The following is a 23,885-nucleotide window of genomic DNA, read 5'->3' as shown; positions in this document are numbered from 1 at the left end:
AGTCTCTAACCCACATCGGTGTGGATTTGGTTTCTTGAGATCTCCTGGGAGCAAAATAATCCATGTTTTTCATTTATAGAGTAGAGATTGGAAATAATGCATCAGGGTTTTACACTAAACATACCAAATTTCAAGACAGTATGTACCACACATTTTTAGAAAGATAAAAAGGTATGAATTAGTGTCTGCAACAAAACAAAATCTACAGAGACACTTACAGAGTGGGTATGCATTAAAAAAGAATTACAGAAGCTCAGGTTTTGCACACAGTTTAGTCTACAATATCAAAGTAGTTGGAGACAGATATTTGCTGTTCCCGTAAAATATGGTCCTCATACTTACTGCTGTTAAAGGACTGGACTCATCTGGAGAGATCCATTTCCACATGGCTGGAAGGTTGCTATGAGAAAGAAGATCAGAAAAGCAACTGTATTTATCGATATAGACAATGGACAATACAAAGAGTTCAAGAGCCCATTGAGAACTACTTGATTTAGTACACAAACTTTTTAGAACCCAGACACAAATCTATTAGAACAACAGACTGTTGCGACCAATCCAGCTTTCATGGACATAAGGCAGTTGATTTTTTTTGTAACTAAATCATCATGTGATAGTGCACTGCAAATTACAGACAGTTAAAATGGCCACTAAATTCGCAGTCTTACAGTTTTATTGATAAAATTATAATGAACATAAATGAAAATGTGTTGGGAAATCGGGTATTATCACCATGTGTCTGGATCTGTTTTTATCTTATTAAAATCTGTATTACCATCATACTTCAGAATTAGAAAGCAAATCTTCATTTTTTTGCTTTCCTAGCTGCTGAATATCTACAGTTCATTTAAAGGAATTCAAATGCTGTTGAACTCCAAAACACTGACATTCTACATCCTTTCCTTTCACTCTCCCTTTACCCAGCAAGACTGTCACATAATTCACTTTATTATTCTGACTGCAGAGTAAGAGGAGTTTGTAAAAACCAATCGTCATGTTAGAAAATATAATTTGCCTGACATTTGTTGCGAAGCAAATGCAACAAGATAATTACAGAATTTAACCCGTTTGCGGCGGACGCGATTCCGCGCCAGTGCGGCACTTCCGCAAAACGGGCGGGGCTGCATCAGCCGTGCGCAGCACTACGAAGGTAGTGCTCGCAACATCCAATGGCCGACGTCAGCACTTAAGGGGTTAAAGGCTTCTTAATTGCTTGGACTTTAGCAACCACCAAATATCGACGAGCGACCCACAACTTTGGAAACACTGCATTAGATAGCTGTGATACTCGAGTTACTGAAGATGCCGAATAGGGGACACTTGCTAACACTGTAAAAAACACAGCAATGCCCTCACAGCCTAAAGTATGGCATTTCTATTAAATTGCCAATTCGCAAGATTTGTTGCCCTTGTTCCCGAAATAGAAAGGTACATTCCAGTGAAAAGCAAACTGTACTGAAGTATTACTTGACAATTTTTTTTTTTTGCTCGTGATAATCCTTACTGACTTTTTCTTTCCCCGAGCCACAAAGCCTGGCCTGCTAGTGGCTGGAATTATAAGGGTAAATCCACGTCTGCTGTTCTCAACAGGAAGATTTTTAAAAAAAATTTAAAGATATACTCTTGCATACTTTTTATGAATACATTTTGCTCTAGGAGCAGGGAAATTTTGTTTCAAGGCGGGAATGCCCTGTGAATTGTAATACACCTACAAACCCACCAGATTTTGACTATTCACGTTTTTTCCACAGACGAGTCCCACACTGGACAAAGTCAGATAGTCACAATTGTCAAAAGCAAGAGTAAATTAGTGACCATATTGGGAGCAGGAAAGGCGCACAGTAAATGTATGTGACGAGTGAAGGAAAAAGGGTTTCACTAAAGGAAAGGATTATGTTACTTACACTGTAAGCATTTGTTCATCACATAGAGTGCTGTAGATTCACTTGATAGTCTCAAGGTTTGGTGACTACTCTAGTAGTAAAGAGACATGGGCACTGACTCCATTGTTAGATTGTTTTCTGAACACCGGGTGAGAGCATTACTATTCAAACTCTGAGAGGATGGAGTGGCCGGGAAAGAGGCAGTAGCTGCTGGAATGCCACTACCTTTTGAATGCTTAAGATTAGCCAGAGACTGCATTTTGGACCAACCAGGAAGGGTTGGACCAGAAGTGGCTCGAGGGGGTACTTAGTGGCGTTGACCACAAACCCCAATTTGCGGCGGGGAAAATGGCAGGTTGAGTGTGGGCTAGATAGTTTTGTTTACTTGCACTAATGATAAACCAGTCAATGTATCTGTTGAGAGGTCTGAGATTGAGGATTGACTTGAGGGAGCTGTCTGTTTTGGGGACAAGAAAGTACATACAGTAGATGTCTCATCCCAAGTGTTGAGGAGAGATTGACTCTATGGCCCCTTTGGGAAAGAGCGTCTTGACCTTTTATTTTAGTAGGGCAGGGTGTTCTAAGCCGAGGTAGTGTATGTGCGGGGTAAGATTTTTGGTAGGTGTGTGGTGCTTCTGCCTCAAACCTTGCAATGGTTATCCCGGAATATGCCCTTGTGTAACACCTACCTCCCAGTAGGTGGCTAAGTCTGCCACTGTTATTGGTATGACTGCATTGGGTGAGAGGTAGTCACCTTGGACCCAATTATTGTCTCCTGACCCCGAAAGGCCAAAGGGACTTGAAGGGCATCAATGGCCTTAGCAATATTGGTTTCCTTTTTCTAACATATCTTCAACCTGCAGACCAAAATAGGTACTCTGCATCGAAAGGTTCCGTCGATGTGATGCTGGGTGGATTTCTGGCTCGAAGACCGACCTCCACCGCCAAGAGTGGCGGCCCTGTGACAGCTGTATCAGCAGATTCTAACATGCACTGACTGGTGGCATTGGATATGACTTCCCCCCTTTCTACAATCTCCCTCCCTCCTTGTGGCTAATTTGTTGCTGGTGCTAGGCCATCTCATTTCATTTTGCCCTGTCGTAGCAAGACAGGAGGCCTACCAAATGTGCAATGTGCCACTGTGTGGCAGAAGCGAAAGCTACCCTATCGCCCGCCACATCAATGTGTTTACGCTAATCAGGGGGGCATCACATGCTCTCTTGCAAAAGGTGAAATCGATCAGAGAGTCTGGAGGGACATCTTTTTTTATTTGCAGAGTTTTATATAGCGCTGACAAGATCTGGAGGTATCATGTAGCCCCTAATACAGAGGGAATCAGATGGTTGAGGCTAAAACCTTTTCCCAATCCTGGGCATTACCACCACCACTGAAAATGTCTGGGGCAGATTTTATCATATTCTTTAGCATAGGGAGAAACTGGAGAGAGCGATCGGTTCTGGAAAGCGTCTCCACCAGGAAGTTATGTTGGATGACACCATGGTATGCAGTGGTATCATCCTGGAGGAAGACCTATAAATACATGGTCATAGTCACCTGGGAGCGCCACTCATATTTTTCCAAGGATCTACCATTAGGGTGGATATACAAGTGCTCCATAGTCCGAGTCAGTGGGTTTAAGAGACTGCTTAATCTGCTTTGTGGTTTCAAATGTGATTGAAATGTGTAACTGGCAGTCATTTTTGGCTAGAAAATGTGATCTGTTTAAGTGCACGAAAAGCAGGCATTTAGTGGCTTTAGAATTGGGCCTTTACCTGCAAGTTTTAACAGAACTAGAAAGAGGGGATTGAGCCCATCTGTATCCAAGGAGATGCTGACAGGGGTCTCCTTTTCCCCCTGCACACCAATTTGTGATTTAGTGATTACCCCTCAAGCGTCTAAGCAGTTCTGACCCATACCCTCACACCTGCACAGGCCCTTAGGTGTGTGGAGGGAACCCCAAGTTAAGCACCTTCATTTTACAGCCTCAGGGTCTCTGAACTCTAAATAGCCCAGTGAGTAATAAAAACGGAAGGTGGTAAGAACAGAGACTTTTTACTATATAGTTTGAAACTTAAAACACTGCTCTTTTCCCCTACCACTGACCATTTGAATGTAACTCTTGGTTTCTATGCATTCATACTTTTAAAACTACTGATTTCTTTTCCCTGTGACTGTTTAAACTTCTCTCCTGGTTTTCCCCAGAACTGTTCAAAGTCCTCTAGAAAGCAAGCCATCCCTCCCCAAATTTTTCAAGCTAAAAAGGCAAAATACGCACCCAAGCCTAACAAGAGTGTGTTTAAGAAACTACTTAATCTATGTAGGTAAGTGACCCTTTTTGACATGGTCACCCCCACTTTTTGCCTAGGAAATGAGGTGATTTCAACTGAAAGTGCACTTGGTTCCTGATTACTAGGTCCCAAGTGCCAGAGCTCTTTCCTAAAACTGTACAATTGTTCCCCCAATTGGCAAAGCCTTTAGCACCCTCTGTAAGTCCCTAGTAAATGGTATCCAGTTACCTAGGGCCTGAGGCACTAAAGAGCACCCCTAAGGGCTGCAGCACAAATTGTGCCACCCTGAAGTACCCCTCACCAAGACTAAACTAAAGTTAGTCATTGCATGCTGCATTTCTTGGTACACACAAAAGTGAAAACACGATATGACACACATCCCTGTGTGGTATGTCCTCTACCACTGCTTGTCATATTTGTAAGTCACCCCTACAGCAGGCCAGACAGCCCTAAGGCAGGGTGCCGAATATTACATGGGAGGGCATACCTGCATGAGCAGATATGCCCCTGTGCTGGTCAGTCCTATTACTGCCAGTACAAGTGACCAGGGATGCCATTTTAAAACCTATGCTAGACACTGGTGAAAACGAGTTCCCCAGCTACCTGATGGCTTCAATGAAAATAGGAATGTTTGGTATCAAATATCTCGTATCTCATTTCAACCAGTGTTGGATTTACCAACACAAGTACCTTAGAGGTGCTCCCTAAAAAAATACCAGCTTTTGGTGTGCTTGCTGACTGGCTTCTGCCAGCCTGCCATCCGAGACGCTGTTCTTACCCACTAGGATGAGAGCCTTTGCTCTCAGGAGACCCACAACAAAAACCTGTCCGGAAAAAGTCTGCTGATTAGTCACCTTGGGCAAGCGACTTCAAAGAAGCTGCCGCCTTTGAAATGCATATCTGGCTCCTCACAAAAATAGAGGAAGCCCCCTCCACTGTACAGAGCCACCCTGGGACCCAGACATGCTGGAATATTAGCTAGTCAGGTAGGCGTGCCACTTCCAGGCTAGTACCACCCCTAGGGTGGGCTAGAGTGAGGTGGACACGATTTTTCAGAAGTAACCATCCTTGTGATGGCATTCTTAGAAGGTCCGGGACACGATTGAGCCCACTTCCCACAGCAAGTGATCATTTAGAGGATGTAATCACCCCAAGGGTCAGTAGCCCATTGGCTACTACCCTACACTCCCCTTATGCCCCTAAATTCAGTATCTGGGTGAGCCCCTGGCACCAGATAGACAGATACTGATGAGCTAAGAAGAGAGAGGACACCAAAGAGCCGCAAAAGCAGAGAAAGGAGAAGCAGCTTACCAGATACCAACCCAACAGGCCGGTCTACATCCTTCAACAAAAACGGCGCCAAAGTCGACTCGTCCTGCAGCTGTGACTCTTGAAACTTGGGAGGACAGTTTGCCTTTGAAAAAGACTCAAGACCTCCCGTAAACATATGACCTGTTCTAAAGAATCTCCAAAAGAGAAGACTCTGAGGCCTCCAAAACCGCCAAAACTCTACAACGGAAGCCACCACCGTACCCATTGCCTCTTTCCCAAGTTGAAGTGGGCAACTGGTGCCAACAAGGTTCGCCAGCCCTCCAGAGCTCGAGTCCATCATGGATTCACCCAACCTGGACTCCCAATGTCATCTGCAGCATCTGAAAATAGGCCCCTCAACCCCAACTTCTCCGGTTAGGAAAAACCAGACACCTAAGGACACCTCTTCACCTATCGCCCGTGGGCCCTGGAAAAGAGGACCAAAGATTTTCCCATGTCACCAAGGCCTGAGCCCACTTGCTGGTATAGCCCGCAGCCAGAGCCTGCAGCCACCTATTGCAGTGACCGATCCTCATTGAAACGCATTGGGCTTCTGACACTGATTTGCACCAGGACGCCCTCGTATCACTGGTGGGGTACAGTTGGTGCTGCTTTGGACCTTGCCCACTACTCACCTTAACTCCTGGAGAATGGTCCTGTAAGTCGATGTACCATACCCGATAGCAGAACATGGTCTTCCTGCTATAGGATAACATAGCAGAACGCCATAAATTGCACTAAGACCCACTTTTTAAATTGAAAATAATTTATATTTAAAAACGTACTTACCTGAAAGATTTTTCTCTGATACCAAATTATATATAAAGGTACTTGGTATTTTTATAAATTAGTGTGGATCATTTTCTTGAGTCGCGTTATTTATTAATCATTGTGTGAATTTTGCCACTGTCCGGCACTCCCCTATGTTAAGCTTAAGGCTGCTCGACCTCAGTACTCCCTCATAGAACACTGTGGGATTACATAGCAAGTACCTGTCCGCTCATAAGGGAACTACTGGACACTTTAAATGATACATCAACTTGTAGATACATCACATAAAGAGCAAGCTTCCTACAATCAGTTTTTTGGTTTAAATTGTGTATGGAATGTGTATGTACCACTTGTTTTTGGCTAGTAATTTGTTTAAGTGCGCAAAAAGCAGTTTTGTATTGGCTTTAGAGTTGGGCCTTACCGTCAGGGTTGAGCAGGAACTACAAAGTATGAATTGAGCATGTCTGCATTAAAGGAGTTTCTTTCTGCAGGAGCACCTCCTTGCCCCTCTGCACTCCAGTTTGTGCTTACGTTCACATGCCCCTTATATACGTTTCTTACTGGCTGTTCCATCTGTGTTCTGTCCTAGGGCTCGGGTTTCAATTGGACCTAGGGGTTAGGGTTTGTGTTCAATTTGGCTGCTAGGGCTAGGGTTCTGATTGGGTCCTAGGGCTAGGGTTTTTACTGGACTTGGGGTTTAAAATCTGATTGGATGATACAGCTAGGGTTCAGATTGGTTCCTACGTCTAGACTTTCTATTGGACTTAGGGCCTGTGTTCTGATTGGCTGATAGGGCTAATATTCTAATTGGTTCCTAGGGTTAGGGTTTCTATTGGGCTTAGTGTTTGAGATCTTCCCTCTCGCACCCAAGGCACATCGGGGACTGGATGGCACCCATTTTCCATAGGCGGTTTCGTGTGAAGTATATACGGTGCATATATTTGAATTGGATGAGATGGTAGCGTGTAGACACTGCCACACCCTGGGGGCTGGCCATGGCTTCTGTCCAGTCATCGTCGATCAGGTCAGGTATTTCCTCTAGCCATGCCACTTTAGTCTTATGTAGTATTGTACGGGCTTGGGTGGTCAATGTCAGGTATATCTGACAGATCTTATGTGCTCCCAAGTCCCCCATCAGCTGACAGCCCTCAAGGGGATAGAATTCAGTCAAGGTGTTGAGTGAGTGAATTAGAGTAGCAAGTGCATGCCTCAGCTGAAGGTATTCGTAAAATTGAGTGCTGTGTAACTGAATATCAGTCTGTAGTTGTTGGAACGATTTGAGAATGGTGCCCTGCATAACTTCAACCAGAATAGAAAGACCCAACAAATCCCACCTACGGAATCCTGATAGAGCCGCGACAGGACGTAGATAAGTACCATGCCACAACAGAGTCACATGTGTCAGGAGGCCCTGCCACCCCATATGTCGGACCGTATACTTCCACAGCGGCACCGCGGTTCTGCTGGCTGGGGGTATGAAATCCAGGTACCTGTGACTGTATAGGATCTGTAGAAGGGGGGTACACTCCATTGCTATATGCTCAAGTGCAAAAGCAGGGTCTGTAGGCGAGCTATGCCACCATTCGTTAATAATTAGTAGATGGGATGCTCAATAGTAGGCATACACATCCGCCACTGCAAAGCCACCACAGTAAGTAGACTGCGTGCATGTACTCAGCGCTACTCGGACTACCCCTCTGTTCCATAGGTATTTATTATGTATAGCAATATCTTGTGTGAACCACGTGCGTGGTATGTCATATGGGAAGTTCTGCAACCTGTATAGAATTCGGGTTGAGAGACCATTTTAAAAACCACTTAGCGCCCATAAAGCGAGTGGAAGGTGAGACCATCTTGCCATCTCATCTCGTAGACTGGCAATGAGAGGGTATCTCGTAGATTGGCAATGAGAGGATTGATGCTATGTGCCCACGAGGTTTTCTGACATGGCGAAATGAAGCTTCCCAAGTATTTAAAACCTGAGGTCCCGTGCGACAGCTGAGTCGCCCAGGCGCTGCTGCCCTTGATCCCTGCACACTGGGGAAAGTACTGATTTTGAGTAATTAGTCTTGAGTCCGGAAGTCTCTCCGAACACTTGGATGATCTGCAGGATTCGGGGTCCCGAGAACCACGGGTCTGTCATGAACAATAACACATTGTCCGTGTAGAGAGCGATGCGGTCGGACTGGAACTGTGACCACTTGAAGCCTCAGATTAGAGGTCCACTCGCACTCAGGCTGCCAAGTGCTCTACGGCCAGGACAAACAGACTGCTACAGGTGACCGCCCCTAGAAGCTGACGGAAGGAGGATCAGTGGAGCGCAGACTCTGAGCAGGAGCGCAACGAGAGAACAGCCGCAAGCTCGGTAAACACAGACCGACTGGCGGTCGTCGAGTCCCGAACGCCGGGTGCCGCAGGCCGCGGTCCCGCCGGAGCATTTTGGCTACAGTTAGGCTGCTGGGCGCCGCGGAATGGTGGGACCCGCGGGGCGGCCCTTGGGTCCGGCCGGTAGGGACTCTCACGTCTCTCTCTTTGGCTGACAGGCGGGGCCCCGTCGGCGTTTCCTCTGCACGCCTCCCGGCGGACTGAGCCGTGCGGCCAGAATAAGTGCTGCTGGGGGTGCTGGTCATCTTGAAGAGCGGGGGAGCTGCGTAGCATTTTCACGGCGCCCGAGGGCCAGGATCGAAACGGAGACCTCGGAGCAAGGCGGCGGAGAGGCGGGGCTACTCACCTCGCAGAGCAACACAGGCAAGCGCTCTCTCCTGCGGCAGGAGCCGCCTGACGGAGTAGGGCGCGGCCGGGGCATTGCTGGAGTCCCCGGAGCTGCCAGATTGGAGGTGGAACACCCTGGATTAGAACCCAGTAGGCTATACCCTGCGGTTGTAGCAGTTGGACGTCATTTTGGGAAGGTGAGAAGCACTAAGGTTATTACTATAAGCTCTCAGATTTATAAGCAGCAACTTTTCCTCGGTGGCGGCGAGGAACCGCTGGGCACCTCTTTAGAGTAATTGGTCCAGCAAGGTACATATTCCACCGACAGAGTATCTAAGAGGAGTTGGGAGCGGCAAATAACCTCGGACACTACCAGGGGCGGTGGCAGGCCCCTACTACACCAAGATTTTACACATCTTCCCGCTATTGGAGGTGGCAAGAGGTATAAGGCTGGGAGTGTGAGTCCTCAAAAGCATTGGAGGGACTACCCTCCTTTATTGGCAACAAATTCTATCAAACTTTAATAATTTATTGCAGTATGGCATACAAAAAGCTGAGATCACGTACCATATACATGAAAAGATTAGGAACTGATCAAGCAATAAGAAGGAGTTCCGGGAAAATGGTTCGTCCACTAAATTCCGAACCTCCGACTGGAATACTTAAATATTTTTCAAATCAGTCTACTAAGGAGCTGGAGCAAATCCAATTAAATCAACCAAAACTAAAAGAAAAAAAAAAGGAAAACCTGGTGATTATTAACAGTATAGGACAAGAAGTAACAGAGCAAATTCAAATGACCCAAATAAAAGAGGAAGGAATAAAAGAAATATCAGTGGCCACTAACAAAATAGGGCAGGAGGAAGCACCAAATAATCATACCTGGCCACAAGCAAATACTAACACTACAATTATAAAATCAGAAAATTCTGACGATCAACAAAACCAAGAACATCTGGAATTTGACATCACTTGCCCCGACATACGTTTTAAAGACCTGGTTTTCAACAAGGTACACCAAAAGGAAATACACAACAGTACACCACGAAAACAGTCAGTATCTGAAGACTTTCTCTCGCAAACCCCGGATTTCCTTATGCTAAAATCTATTGATCCTACCACCGATCAAACATCAGTACCAAAGCTCTGGTTACTCTACAAAGAATTTTAGAATCAGTTCTCTCTCACTTAGGGAACATCTTGGGAAATACAGATCACTTGTTAGACACCCAAATAGGAATCTTGAAACACATGGTTGAGAAAAAAAGGAACAAACAACAATCAAAAATACCACATGATAACGAAGAGGAAAAACTAGTAATAGGGGACAAAGTCTCTATTACACAAGCATCAAAATCAATAACAACAGTATTTTTATCAAAGATCGACTCGGCTTCTCAAACCGGTCGAAGTAAACAAAAAGAAAAAAAAGAAAAAAACAAATATAACCAAACCTATTCCCTACGAAAACTCTTTAAGGAGTCAAAAGAGTCCAAAACGATAGCACAGACTATAGCATATTATCCATTATTTAATAAAACAAAAACAAAAAAAGCATCAAACAGGTCAAATACGATAAAACAAAAAATAGTACAAACTTCAACAAATACGTCATCAGTCGCATCTCCGCATCCAGTAACAGCAAAAAGGAGATCAGAGGTTAACTATCGAAAGCGGGAAAATAAAAGGAAAAACAGAAGGCCCGAAAAACAAGATTTCCAGAAATAATCCCAACTGACAACCTAAAAACAAAGGAAGACCAAATATGTAATAACACGACGGAACAAAGTCAACAGTTCATGATCTCTAAGGCACAAGTAGCACTTTCCCAGCCTTTAAATCCCATCACCCCAATATTTGCCCCTAGGATCTTCAATAAGGAATTAAAAATAGAAAAGGAAAGTCAACAACAAAATCCATCGACGAGGGACGTATCTAATCAATCAGAGATAAGCCGTTCTTGCATAGTCGAAATTATAGCTCTTTTTCCTTCAGGCGAAGACCCTCTAAATCGAGGTAGAATAATAAACTTGCTCCAAAGGATACAACCTTTACAGGCACTAGCAAGAAACGACATTAAACTAGTAACTTTTCCAGACATAAATAAAACAACAGCAGCTGTTTTAGAATTCTGGTCGCCAGTCATCCCAACGATGATATGTAAAGAAAAAGAGACCCTACATAAATGTGTATTCGACGTGGCCCCTGTAAAAGGGGAATAGGCCCGATACCAGAATCCCGCTTAGTTAAACAACACCACCTATCAGTAACCCGGCATATCAATAACAACTGGCCAAATTCCTATAAAGATGACATTTCAATCTCAATTATCAACGGAAAAAGGCAAAGCTGGGTTAAGAACAATACGATTCAGGAAACAATTCCAACCGATAACTCATGGGCTTGGATCGCAGAGAATCTTAATAATAAAAAGCTGGGTCCAGAAATTAAGCGCCCTTTCTAGTCACGGCCTAACTATCTATTCCTGGAACATCGCAGGGAAAACACAAGAAAAACTAGCAACAATTTTCCAAGATCGCCCAGGGATCGTGGCCTTACAAGAAACTTGGGCAACCACAAACTTCGACTTCCCTGACTATTTTGTGTATGATCTTCCAGCAGAACCGGTTACGCATGGTCACGCAAAAGGAGGGATTGCAATCCTTCTATCTGGAGATCATCCCTACGCATTCTAAGAATCTCCAATGTTTAAAAATCAAAATAAGGACCGACAAGACCAGAACCCTGACCAAAATGCTTATTTTTAACGTTTATATCCCCCCAGGGACAAAAATGGATGCATTATCCCTAATTATATTTGAGGATATCGAAAAGGTGCTAGAAGAACAACATTTTCCGCTGATGTTCCTCACAGGAGACCTGAATGGGCAAATCTCTAATGATTTATTAGAAAAATGGGCTTTAGGAGAAAAAGATGAGGCCCAGGCATTACCCATTCCACAATTTCCCTCAGGAAGTAAATCAAATAAGAGAGGGAAAATCATTTTAACATCAATCGCTACCCTTAACGGAGTACTTTTAAACGGTAACACCGAAGGTGACATCCCAGCTTCCTTCACGAGAAAGGGAGGACTCAAAACATCAATCCTCGATTATATGATCTGCAGTCCAGGCCTCTTCGAGTTAGCCCATCAACTTAATATGAGGTTTGAGAAAGGAAGCGATCACGCCATTCTTCAATTAGCAACAAGTATAATAGTGAAACGATCATCGTCAGTGCATATAATGGAATTGCACAGAACAGCTTTGTTAAATCCAGTCCAAGGCCGGGTAGCATGGAATCCAAAATCCTTTGAAAAAATCACTCAAACAATCAAGAATTCAAACTTACTTTTAATTAACCAAAACATAAATCCAATATCAAACTTCGAGGCTGTGGTCAAGACTCTTGTTCCCTACTACAGGAAAGTGTAACACGAAGAACGACAAAAACACAAGGTAACAAACGATCGACGAGAGATCCCAAGGCAATCGAATTAAACAAATTAATTAGGGCGCAATTCCTGAACTTTACTGACAATCAATAAATTAAAAAACTACTGTAGAAGACAAAAATTAAAAGAAAAACGAATCCTACAGGATAATAAATGGATAGACCTACAAATAGCGGCACAAAGATAAGATAAACGAGCCTACTGGATCATAATAGCACAAGAAACAGGAACAAAAAAAAAAACAAAAAAAAAAATCGATAAAATCAAATCCAGTCCCACCATCAGAATGGGAAACATACCTAATCAATTTATACAAAGTAAACCAAATTTCCAACTGTGACACAGCAATGCAAGCCGTGCAAGCAATGCAAGCAATGCAATGCAATGCAATGCAAGCCAATATAGGACAGGACAAAGCTATAAACATCAACCCTCTAACACCATCTTTAGTAGAATATTACATAAAAAAGGCGAGACCCTCGGCGGCAATGGGTCCAGACCAAATTCCTATAATGGTTCTAAAGAACAACTCAAAGGAGTGGAGCAAGTTTTTAGCACGCCTGTTTAACCATATAATTAGTACAGGGGAAACTCCAAAGTCCTGGAAGGGAAGTATAGTAATCCCAATTCATAAAAAAGGCTCCAGAATGCTTCCCGGCAACTACCGACAGATTGCTCTCCTTGATTCAACCGGTAAGATTTTTGCAGCCGCTGTTCTAGATCACCTAAAAGAATGGGCATTCTCAACCGGCTCCATTCCACTTTACCAAGCAGGATTTAGAGCCAAACACTCAGTTACAGACAATATAGCAGTACTCCAAACAATACTAGAAAAATATGTGATCAAAAGATCGCAGGTAGTATATGCAATATTTGTAGATTTTACCACTGCCTTCGACAGGGTCGACCGAGTCAAACTTTGGAGCAAACTCCAGAAAATGGGAATACCACAAAATCGTCTCCATTTATTAACATCATTATACTCAGGGACCTGGTGTCAAGTCCAACTAGGGAGGGAGAAGGGCCTAACCTCCCCAATATCAACTCCAAACGGGCTGCGCCAAGGGTGCCTTTTAGTTCCCTTATTCTTTTTCCTTATATTTGAGAGATCTACCGGAAATTCTTAATCAGGTCAATAACCTCCCGCCGAAGATCGCTTCCACTAAAATTCACTGTATGATGTATGCCGATGACGTAGTAATCCTGGACTTGACTCCATTCGGCCTCCAACGAAACCTCTCGGCACTTACTAGATATACAGATGAAAATTATTTAATTCCAAATATCACTAAAACTAAAATTCTACCATTTACAAGAAAGAAGTCTCACTATAAATATAATTGGTTATTAGGAGGAAAACCACTGGAAATTGTTAAAGAATACATATACCTTGGGAGAACATTTACTCGCTCTTTGCACAACCAGCCTCATCTGCAAAAAATGGGTCGAAGTGCAGATGTCCACGCAGGGGCCCTTCAAAGACTCTATTCATCCACTGCCCGAAGACAATTCTCCTCTTTGCTCCAGGTATATAATTCTAAAATCCCAGCAGTTTTATCATATGCAATAGAATATATCCCAATAAAAGAATGGATTCAAATAGACATTAAAGAAGGAAAAATCCTGCGGAAGTTAACCAGGATGCCGCAAGCAGTTCCGGTCCAAGCTCTTAGGTTAGAACTATCGTTAACCAGTTCCTACGCCAGAGGGATTACAAACATAATAAGATGGGCATACAACTTGGTTCATGCCGATCCAGGAACCCTTAGAGCCCTGTTAAAAATAGAGTCACTGGAGCAAGACTCTCCAACGTATATATTTAGTAAAAACCTAAGCAACGTTTTTAAACTAACTTCAGTTTCCTTCGAAATGTTAAAATCTTGGACACCAGCCCAGCTGAAACTTGCCCTGAAGCACTTAACACCAAGGCTAAGCATGGAACTTGACATCCAACACTGCTCCAGGCTCTCAATGTACAAACAGTACGCGGCCACATTTGTTTTTAAAAAAAAATGCAACCATATATCTTTTTTAATGTAAACCATGGAGTAAGGCGAAATATTATTCAAGTACGGCTAGGAATACTACCTCTGAAGTCACACACCTTTAAGTGGTCATCAAGTCAAGGAGGAACTAATCAATGTGACTTATGCAAAGGTGGGGTGCAAGATCTTGAACATGTTCTATTTGCATGCCCAAATGAGATCGTGGTAGCAGCCAGAAACAGATATATCACTCCGATCAAAATAAAATGTAATATAAATTCGGTCCAAATGTTGATTTCCCTCTTCATAAGTCCACCCAATGAATTCGTCTGCATTAATATGTATAACTCTTTTAAGTCTTTTTTAAAATTATATTAACGTGATAATTTTATTAACAAAAATTTTACATTTTTATTGTTTATGTATTTGTTGTTCTCGCAAGAGTACTGAATCAAATAAAAACGAACTCTAAAAAACTCTAACTCCACTATGTTGGAATCTCAATTAGAGTTTTATAGCTTTCTGCGAAGGAAAAATAAATTTACCAGACGGCTAACACAACAGTAGCGGAGACAGGGGGCAGCCCTGTCTTGTGCCGCGGCTGATAGGGAAGGGGGCCTGTGTCCCGCGATCCAGACTGAAGCCGTTAGGTCCGTATAAAGTAGATGTACGTAGACTAGCAAGTGCGGACAAATTTAACATCAATGAGTTGGCACAGATCCGTCCAACTGAGGGAGTTGACCGCCTTGTCTATATCAGCCAACAAGGTAGCCACGATGCGATCCAGCTCCGGAGCCTTAGCCATGGCATTATGGACGCGTCTGATGTTGTGTAGAGCGAAGCGGTGTGGCATGAAGCCAGATTGATCCGGGTGAATCAAATCTGGGATGCAGGCACGGAGACAGTCTGCAAGAACTTGAGGGCACGAAGGCATTGTGTATTGCTGCCAGTAAGTGTGGGCCTAATGTGCTCATATGTTGCCTGAGGAATTCAGCAGGGAAACCATTAGGTCCAGGGGCCCATCCCAGGCGTATATTGGTAAGTGCTGCACTGAGCCATCCACTGTAATAGGGGCATCAAGCTGATCCTGCATATGCTCTGGGTGCGTACAAGGGGGGATGTCTGAGAAATTCAGCGATCAGGGCCTCCGCTAGCTGTTACTGTTGTGTGTAAAGTGTAGAGAAGTACTGCACGAACTCCCTGGACACCGCCTAAGGAGAGAGACAAGCACAGGGTTCCGTCTACCCCTCGAAGTGTTGGTACGTTTGCGGGAGACTTTTCAGCCTGGCATGATCGGTGGAATATTTTACTGGATTTGTCCCCCCATTGAGCCGTGTTGTGTAGCTAGCCAGATTTCCTCTGCTTCATTAGTCTGGTATTGCTGTATGCTGTTAGTGAAATTGAGAGTGGTGAGATGCACACCTCTTTTATTCTACGGTTTTGTTCTTTTATGTATTTAACCAAGTCTAAACTGATTCTACTTTCATGGCGTGCAAATTTGTTCTGCGATTGCCTCTTGAGCTGCATTCAAACAAATCTATGGAGAAACCATCCTTGGTGCCACCAAGCTGCACAACCTTTTCCCAGTATGAATCCAATAAATTAAATTCAACCATGTTTTAAATCTTCTTTTTCCCCCAACTATTTATACAACAGTTTCTCTTCTCTTTTTTTGACTCTAACTTCAATTCATTTTATCCATGCCAATTACTTTCACTTGTTTAAAACAAACTAATAAGAAAAATGGGTTACATAGGAAATTTAGCAACAGTTCTAATGGGGAAATGGACATGGAAGCAGTATTCTCCAGTGTAAAAATACTTTTGAAACCAAAGAATCTGTTTATAATTAGATATTGAAACACACATAAATTGATTGCACTATTTATTATTCCTCTATGTATTTGGGAGTAACAAAAAAAGTCTGGTGATCGGTAAAAACATATTATAATTATAAAAGGAATGATGATGGACTTAAAATCGTTTTGTTTATGTTACATTTTAGATGCCCCTGACGAAGGGAACGTAGCTTTCCGAAATGCATTAGGTTTTTAATAAATATTATGACATGTGGAACCAACCTGTGCTCTGGAGTTTGTTTTAAACATGTGAAAGTAATTGGCATGGATAAAATGAATTGAAGGAAGCGTCCAAAAAAGAGAAGAGAAACAGGTGTATAAAAAGTTGGAGAAAAAAAGAAGTTTAAAACATGGTTGAATTTAATTCATTGGATTCATACTGGGAAAAGGTTGTGCAGCTTGGTATGCTCTGTTAGGACAGAAGGAGATTGCGCTGGAGGGATGAGCTAAAGTTAGTGATAAGCTGAGCTTCTAGGCTCCTCTGGTGACTTTCCAGTGCGACCAACTGTGCTATGCGTTTTTCACCCGCACGAAACTTATATCTACCCCACGGATCGTAGGTTTTAAGGCTTACCACAGAACAATCTTGGATGGGGCAGAGGCCATGTTGGACGCGAGATAGTCCGATACTGCGCAGGCCAGGGTCTCCTGATAATCTGAGTCACGAAGGTGCCATGATGACATCCCCCACCTGAAAGGGGGTTTATGAGAGCTGATTCTGAGTTTGAATAGGACTGGGCAGTCATCAAATTACATCCTGGGTAGGTGAGAGATATGGGAAATCCGATGGATGTAGCTGTGTGGTGTGAATACGTAGTCTAGTCGGGACCGCGATCCATGTACGGCGGACATATATGTGTATCCCTGCTCAGAGAGATATGAGTTTCGCGTCATGTGTCGGACCAGCCCCGTGTAGTGGCCAGGAGGTGCAATTTGGTTCTACCTATCTGGGGTTCCTGTCCGGGATCACGTTGCCTGTCCATGGGCTTCATAACATCCTTCCAGTCCCCATCCAGCAACGTCTGGCCCTCGGGGAGTTCTCTCCACAGTTGTGTAATTTTGTAGATAAAAGTATTTCGGGGAGCATATATGCTGCCTAAGTAAACTTGTTCCCCGTGCAGTATGCCCAACACAATGGTGTAACATCCCCCAGGATATAGCCAGTTCTTGGCGCGGACAAAAGGGATGCGGCGGTGTATAAGGATGGCAGTGCCCCAGGATCCCCTAGTGAACCCGGAGTGGTGTATTGTATGGAATCCGAATCTGGCGAGACAGGTAGGAAGCTTTATTACCTAGTAGGTGAGTCTCCTGTAGGAGAAGGATGTCGGTCTCTTATCGCTTGGCTTGACGATGGACGGCACCCCGCTTAATTTTGTTTAATTTTGTTTAGCAGTCCTCTGACATTCCAGGAAACTATGGTAAATTCCCTGAGTCGGGGAGAGCATATCTGTGAGGTCAACTACAGTCTAAGTGAGCAATCTTGTTGGCTGGTGTTGTGAGGGCATTGCGTGATATCTGTGCACTTATAACTATAACAGTGATATAGTGAAACCTCAGGAATATCCCGTCCCCCCTCCCCGATACTGTCACAAAGGAGGAGCATCTGTAACGGCGTAGGAACACCAAAGCCCCCGGGGGGGGCTAAGGAACCTTCTCCAATCGTACCCAAACTTCCCATGGAACATTAACATGAATGTCTAGGGGCATGACGTTCCTGTGGCTGGGTATCCACGCCAGCTTAGTGTTCAAACGGAGCAGTGTATTTCAGCAGGATAACAAACTATTTTCGGCCAAAGCCAGTAGGGTGATATCTATAGCCAATGTTAGGATTGTTCCCCCGGTGTCGAGGAGCGCCAGTTGGCTCTGGCTCCATGCCTTTATTTTGGAAGTGTTCCTCTTCAGCCTTTTCCTCTGTGAGGTCTGAGAGGAATCCGATTCTAATGGTGGCTGAGTGTGTGGTCTATGGTGGGTCATCTCATCCGTTCAAGCAAAGACTGCCTCTGGTGTGTCAAAAAAGTAGGATTTAGAATTGTAGGCGACGCGCATTCTTGCCGGGTACAGTAGCATATATTGCATGTTGCGGTCTCTAAGGTTGCGCTTGGCCGCCATGAAGGACTGGCGTTGCTGTTGAACCCACAAAGTGTAATAGGGGAAGATCATAATATGGCGCAAATCGAACAGTTGTCTTTGTGAGTCCTAGCAAACTGTAATATGGCGCCCCGGTCAGCATAGTTCAGCCACCTGCTTATCACCGGTCTCAGCCTGTCGCCGGGGGGGGGGGTTTGGGGGGGGCCTTTCCACGACAAAGCAGGTAGAGAATATGTCCTCAGGCAGGAGGGTTTTGAGCCAATGTGTGATGTACCGGTCCATGAAGGAGCCCTCGCAGCCCTCCCGAAAGTCGACAAAGCGCAGATTGTTACGTATAGAGCGGCCCTCCGCATCTTCCACCCGAGAGGCCAGCTCCTGCGTGAGTTTGTTAACCTTCTTCGGCAGGGTCGTTACATGATCTTCAACCGTTGAGACGTGTGTTTCTGCCTCAGTGAAGCAGTCTACAGCCTTCCGGAGGTCCTGCCTCAGAAAGGAGAGCTCGGTCCCCACATCAACAAACTTTGCGTCAAGGGCAATCCTTGCCTTCATAATTGCCCCCAGAACCTTCATGTTATCAGGTATCGAGCCACCTGTACCCCCGACCGGAGGTCATAGTACAGTGGTCTAGGGTGCTCTGTTTGGAGCCCACGCCCCCCTGCTTGTCTTTGTTCATGTTAGTCAGGGGGAGGGCTTCCTGGTCTCTGGGCAACAAGGCTCTCACTTCTAGGAAATATTGTGGTTCATCTGGTCAAATCCGTGGGATGTCACCATGAGCCCCCCCTCACTCCCATCAGGGGACGGTACCGCAGTCCGCGCCTCACGGATTCTGGCTTGCCCCGGACCACAATCCGCACAGAGCCAAGCCTGGCCGCTTCCGCAGCGCAAGTCGGCCAGCCAAGTAGGCCACCAAACGGAACCAGAGTAGCGGGACTCCCGGCCCGCCACTCGTTCCTACAGGGTCTTTGTGCCTCAGATGAGCCGTTGTCACTGGGGTACCGTACGGGTATCGCTTCCCCACAGGGCCACACGAGGCTCCGCTCTCTCACTGAGCTTGATGCGCCCGGTCTAGGGGGTCAATCGCATCCCTTGTCGCTGTATGGTCTCCACCGCGGATCTCAGCCAGGGCGCTTGAAGGAGGAGTTGTAGCTGATGCGTGGGTCCGGGAAGCACCCCGCGAGCCCCACGGGCCCGGTCTCGCCTCCTTATTGCCCGGCTACCGCAGGTGTGCAAATAGGGCATTCGCTTTCCTCTCTCCTGAATATACTACTGCCCAATTTCATGTGAGAGGGGCCCTGGGGCACACTACCACTGGGCATGGACCTCGCATCCTGGGGCAGACGGATACTGACTGGCGTGTGTGAGCCGCAGCATAGTCGTACTAGGCCGGGAGCCGCGCTGCCGCATGTCGCTCCCTGCCCCGGGCCCGCTGGAGCGTTCGTGGAATCACTTGGGCCCCAGGCCCATTGTGCCATATGGCGCAGGGCGGCCTAGTCCAGAAGAGGGTGGCACGATGCGGAGTATGTGCGGCTCAGAGCCCCCAACGTTATTGCGCCTGCAACAGGACAGGCCCGCTCCCACAACAGGCCCACCGTACGTTGGAGCAAGTTCGGGATTAGGGAGTCTAACCCACGGCACCGATGTCTCGTGGCCCCACCTCACCATCAGGGGGCTCAATTAGCCCCCCCATCCTCTGGGCCTCCCGCCGATTCAGGGATGCGTGCGCGTGGCGGGCACCAGCCACAAGCAGGCCCAGATGCACGCCACACTCCAGTCGGCCGCAGCCCATGACGCGCAGGTCGTGAGCCGGCGCCTCTCTGCTCCGTACCAGGCGTCTGTTCTTTCTGGCTTCCAGGTTGCCCGATTAGCCCGGTGCCGTCAAGGATTTAGGCGGATTTTGCTGAAATGGTGGCATGGACGACGGAGCCTCGTTAGGCTGCGTCCGCCATGTTGGCTGTCCAAGCCACTCCCCCCCCCCAGGGCTCTCTCTTTTAAACTTAATAACATAGGTCTACTCCTGTTTGCAATATTTAATTTACCTGTAAGTCCACTGTACATTGGTATCCTGTGAGAAGCTGACCTGGTATATGATGTACACTTATGTAAGTGGACACCTTGCACCAGTACAGACAACCCTTATAGTGATTTATGAGGTCTTAGACTTCCTTAGAACGCTCTCTATGTGGTAACTGTGGAGAGCAGCCTTCAGGCTTAGTCCAGAAGGAGTGTAAAGAAGCTTGTTTTACCAGATTGCAATCTTTTAGTATAGATTAAGTGAAAAAGAACAACACCAAGTATTTATAAAAATATGTGTCTATTCTACAATATTTTCTAGTATGTTCAAGTATCTCCAACACGGAGATAAACACAATTCACACAATACTTCAGTTAGAAATGCAGTAAATAGCAGGAAATACACAGTGGACCCCAGGAAGGGAACAGACCATATATTAAGAAAGTGGTATAAGAACCACAACTCGAGTCAGGATGATGTCAATGTCAAGAGGACGTAGGAACGATAGGGACCCACAGAACCACCCACGGTAAGTAGATTAGTACCCCACGGAAAGCGTGTGCAGTGTGAGTACACGACCGCGTGCTCTGTACAATTCTATGTGCAATTCGCAGTTGGATTTTTGAAGCTTAGGGACCCTTCCCAACGGACCTTGAAGAAACCCCTTGGGAGTTAGAAGGTTGGGAGAGCCACCCCACCCGTGGATACATTAGTATCCACATTACCTACACCAGGTGCATAGGGGTGAAGTGGTGTTGGAAACCGCTGTTGAACCCAATGGAGGACTTCAAGAAAGTACCACTGCTGGAAGAGGAAAAAGTGGCCGTGGGAATCCAAACGTGGATTCTTGAAGAGGAGTACCTGAAAGCAGAGGGAAGTGACCAGGAGACTTGGAAGACGAATGCTCTCTGGTGTTGGGTGCTTCAGGAAAGATGACAGTGACCTTGACTCAGCAGCTGTGAGGACCAGGCGATGCTGAGGAAGACCAGGACCTGGATACGAGCTGTCCCACGAAGGATGTTGAGTGCTGAGGGGTCAGTGTCCGGCTGGAGCACCAACAAGCTATGCAAGAAGTCAAGTAGGTGCACGGTTGGGACCAGCAAGGTCCAGAAGACTCACCATAAGCAGCGGAGTCAGGACAGGCCCCCAAACAATCAGGGGAGCCCAAGGAAAACAAAGGTGACCCTCAAATAGACAGGCCAGAGGAACAGGAGTCGCAAGAGGACCTCTGGCAGCTCACCAAAAGGAGCAGGCCACGATGCCCATGAGGCAGTGTAGCTGAAGATCTTGGTGGAAGAAGTTGCCAGAGTTTCGGGCTACTTAGAGCCCAATGCACTTGTCGCAAAGTTGCCAACAAGCCTTTGCACTTTCAAGAGTACACAATGCACAGGGGTTCGGATTAATACAGCCCCCACAAGGGATTCTGGCCTCAACTCTGTGAGAGGCTAGGCCACGAGAGGCGCAGAAAACCCCCACCTGTATTGTCGAACCCTTAGGAGTCCGCAGGAGCTCGGGATTAGCAGACCGGTCAGCAGTGTTGAGGTGCCTGAGAATGAATCCTTCTCTTCAAGGGACATTCCTTCAAGCGTCTATGATGCTCCACAGGTCCTGCATGGTGCATGGGCACAGACAATGCAGCAGACTGAAAGGGGGACGTAGTCAGGCTCAAACGTAGTCCAGAGTGCCCAGACAACAGAAGTGCAGTGGTTTCAGTGCTGAATCTTATCCCACGACAAATCTAGGGACCTACACCCAGGTAAGCCCTTAAGTAACCTAGGGAAAGGTAAGGAAGATTTAGGGGACCCTCCGCGGGGAGGGTCTGGACAGTTGGGAGGTTACTCTCATGTCCTTTGTCCAGTTTCGCGCCAGAGCGGGAGCCAACGGCTCCAAGAACTGGTTTGAACTGGACTGCACAAAGACACCAGAAGTGCCCCTCATTCAGACTTTCAGGCTCTGGCAAGCGCACCCAGCCAGTCCAAATACAATAAATCCAGTCTGGGAGGTGGTCACACCTCCCTATGAAAGGATCCCTACTGTTCCACCTTCCTCTGCTCCAGCTTGGCTCAGCAGCAGAAGGGCAGGATGTGTGTCTCTAGTCAGCAGCATTTTGTGCTGTCTGGAGCTAGAAAGGTTAGCAACTGGAACACTGAGAGCTTAACGGAGGGCTCTGCCAGGGCTTGGTATCATACCTTACACACCGTTTACGGTGTGGGGGTATGATTCTAACATGCTTGATACCAAAAATGATCGGATTAGTTTCAGCCGTTTTCAAGTTGGTCATCGCTTAAATACGCTCTATACAGTATATGGCTGCTTCACTGATAACCCGGAAGAATGGACTCCGTAGGCTGCATGGGTGTCCTACTCATGCAGGGGCACCCTCTCACTTATAACCAAGCACCCTGACTTCAGGATTGAAAAGGATTGCTACAGGGGTGATATACGTTTTAAGTGCAGTGACATTTCGATATAGTAAACTTATATCTTTAGTAGGTGGTGCATGCACCAACTTACACAAGCTGCAATGGCAGGCCTGTAGTTCCATTTTGCATGGTCTCTCATGGGTGGCTTAATACATGCATCAGCCTATGGAAGATCTCCGGGGTACCTATGCCCTGGATACCATATAATAGGGACTGACAAGGGTACCCCAGTATCCAATGTACCCAAGTACCCCAGTATCCAATGTACCCAAGATAGACTGGGGTCCTGATTCGCAGGATCCCAGTCCGACTAGTCAAAAACAGCATCACATCTAGCAAAAAGTGTGGGTAACCATAAGAAGCAGATCCTACTTTCCTGCATATCCCATATACCCAAGGTCTGTAAATTAAAAGACACTGGTGGGCTTGCAGCGCTGCTTACGCCACCCACCGAAGTAGCCTTTCATACCGGTCTCAGGCCTCTGCCACTGCAGGGCCTGCGCGAGCAGTTTACTGCTGCAGTGACGTGGCATGGTAAGTGGTTGCCACGTCCAAACTCTCCTTTTACTATATATACGTCACTCCTAAGGTAGGCTCAAGCTAGCCCTATGGGCAGGGTGCGGTGTAGGTAAAAGGTAGGACATGTGCCTTAACTGTGTGGCATGTTCTGGTGACAAACAGGCTATTTGATTTCTCACTGTTGTGAGGCACCCCCTCATAGGTTTGCATTGGGATTTCCGGATATGTGCTTCAGTGGTAACTCCTGACATGAGAGGGGTGGCGTGACCATGTTTGGTATGTTTGGAATAGCAGTGATAAATCCTGCTTATTCCTATTTTAGAAATGCCACTTTTAGAAGTGGGCATTTCTGTGTACTTATGTGTCTTTGTCCCCTGCATGGAAGTGTATTGATCGTCTGTTTCTGACTTACAGGAGAAAGGGGATATGCATTCACAACAGTCAGTCCTAGGGGAGGTTGAGGTGTGTCCTGCCTTTCCTGGGTAACTCAGTGCTACGCTGAATAGACCTTGGATGAATTTAGAGTAGCGGGAGGAGTCTTCCCTTTCACCTGAACAGAACTGGTCTGCATTTGGAGTGCT

At 45.9% G+C, this 23,885-nt stretch overlaps 1 protein-coding gene across 1 annotated transcript in view; it reads right to left on the bottom strand.

The window, feature by feature from the left end:
• Positions 1-23,885, bottom strand: part of LOC144826026 (uncharacterized) — a 658,919-nt gene that overhangs the window by 623,981 nt on the left and 11,053 nt on the right. Inside the window, exon 2 of the mRNA XM_078684302.1 lies at positions 343-400. Within this exon, the coding sequence (XP_078540428.1) occupies positions 343-387 (45 nt within the window). The 5' untranslated portion in view covers positions 388-400. The remainder of the gene's footprint in view (positions 1-342; positions 401-23,885) is intronic.

The sequence above is a fragment of the Lissotriton helveticus genome, chromosome 3_2 (assembly GCF_964261635.1).
Source record: "Lissotriton helveticus chromosome 3_2, aLisHel1.1, whole genome shotgun sequence".
NCBI classification, from domain to species: Eukaryota; Metazoa; Chordata; class Amphibia; order Caudata; family Salamandridae; genus Lissotriton; species Lissotriton helveticus.
Note: the sequence above shows the minus strand (reverse complement) of the source record. Positions and strands in the feature narration are given on the sequence as shown.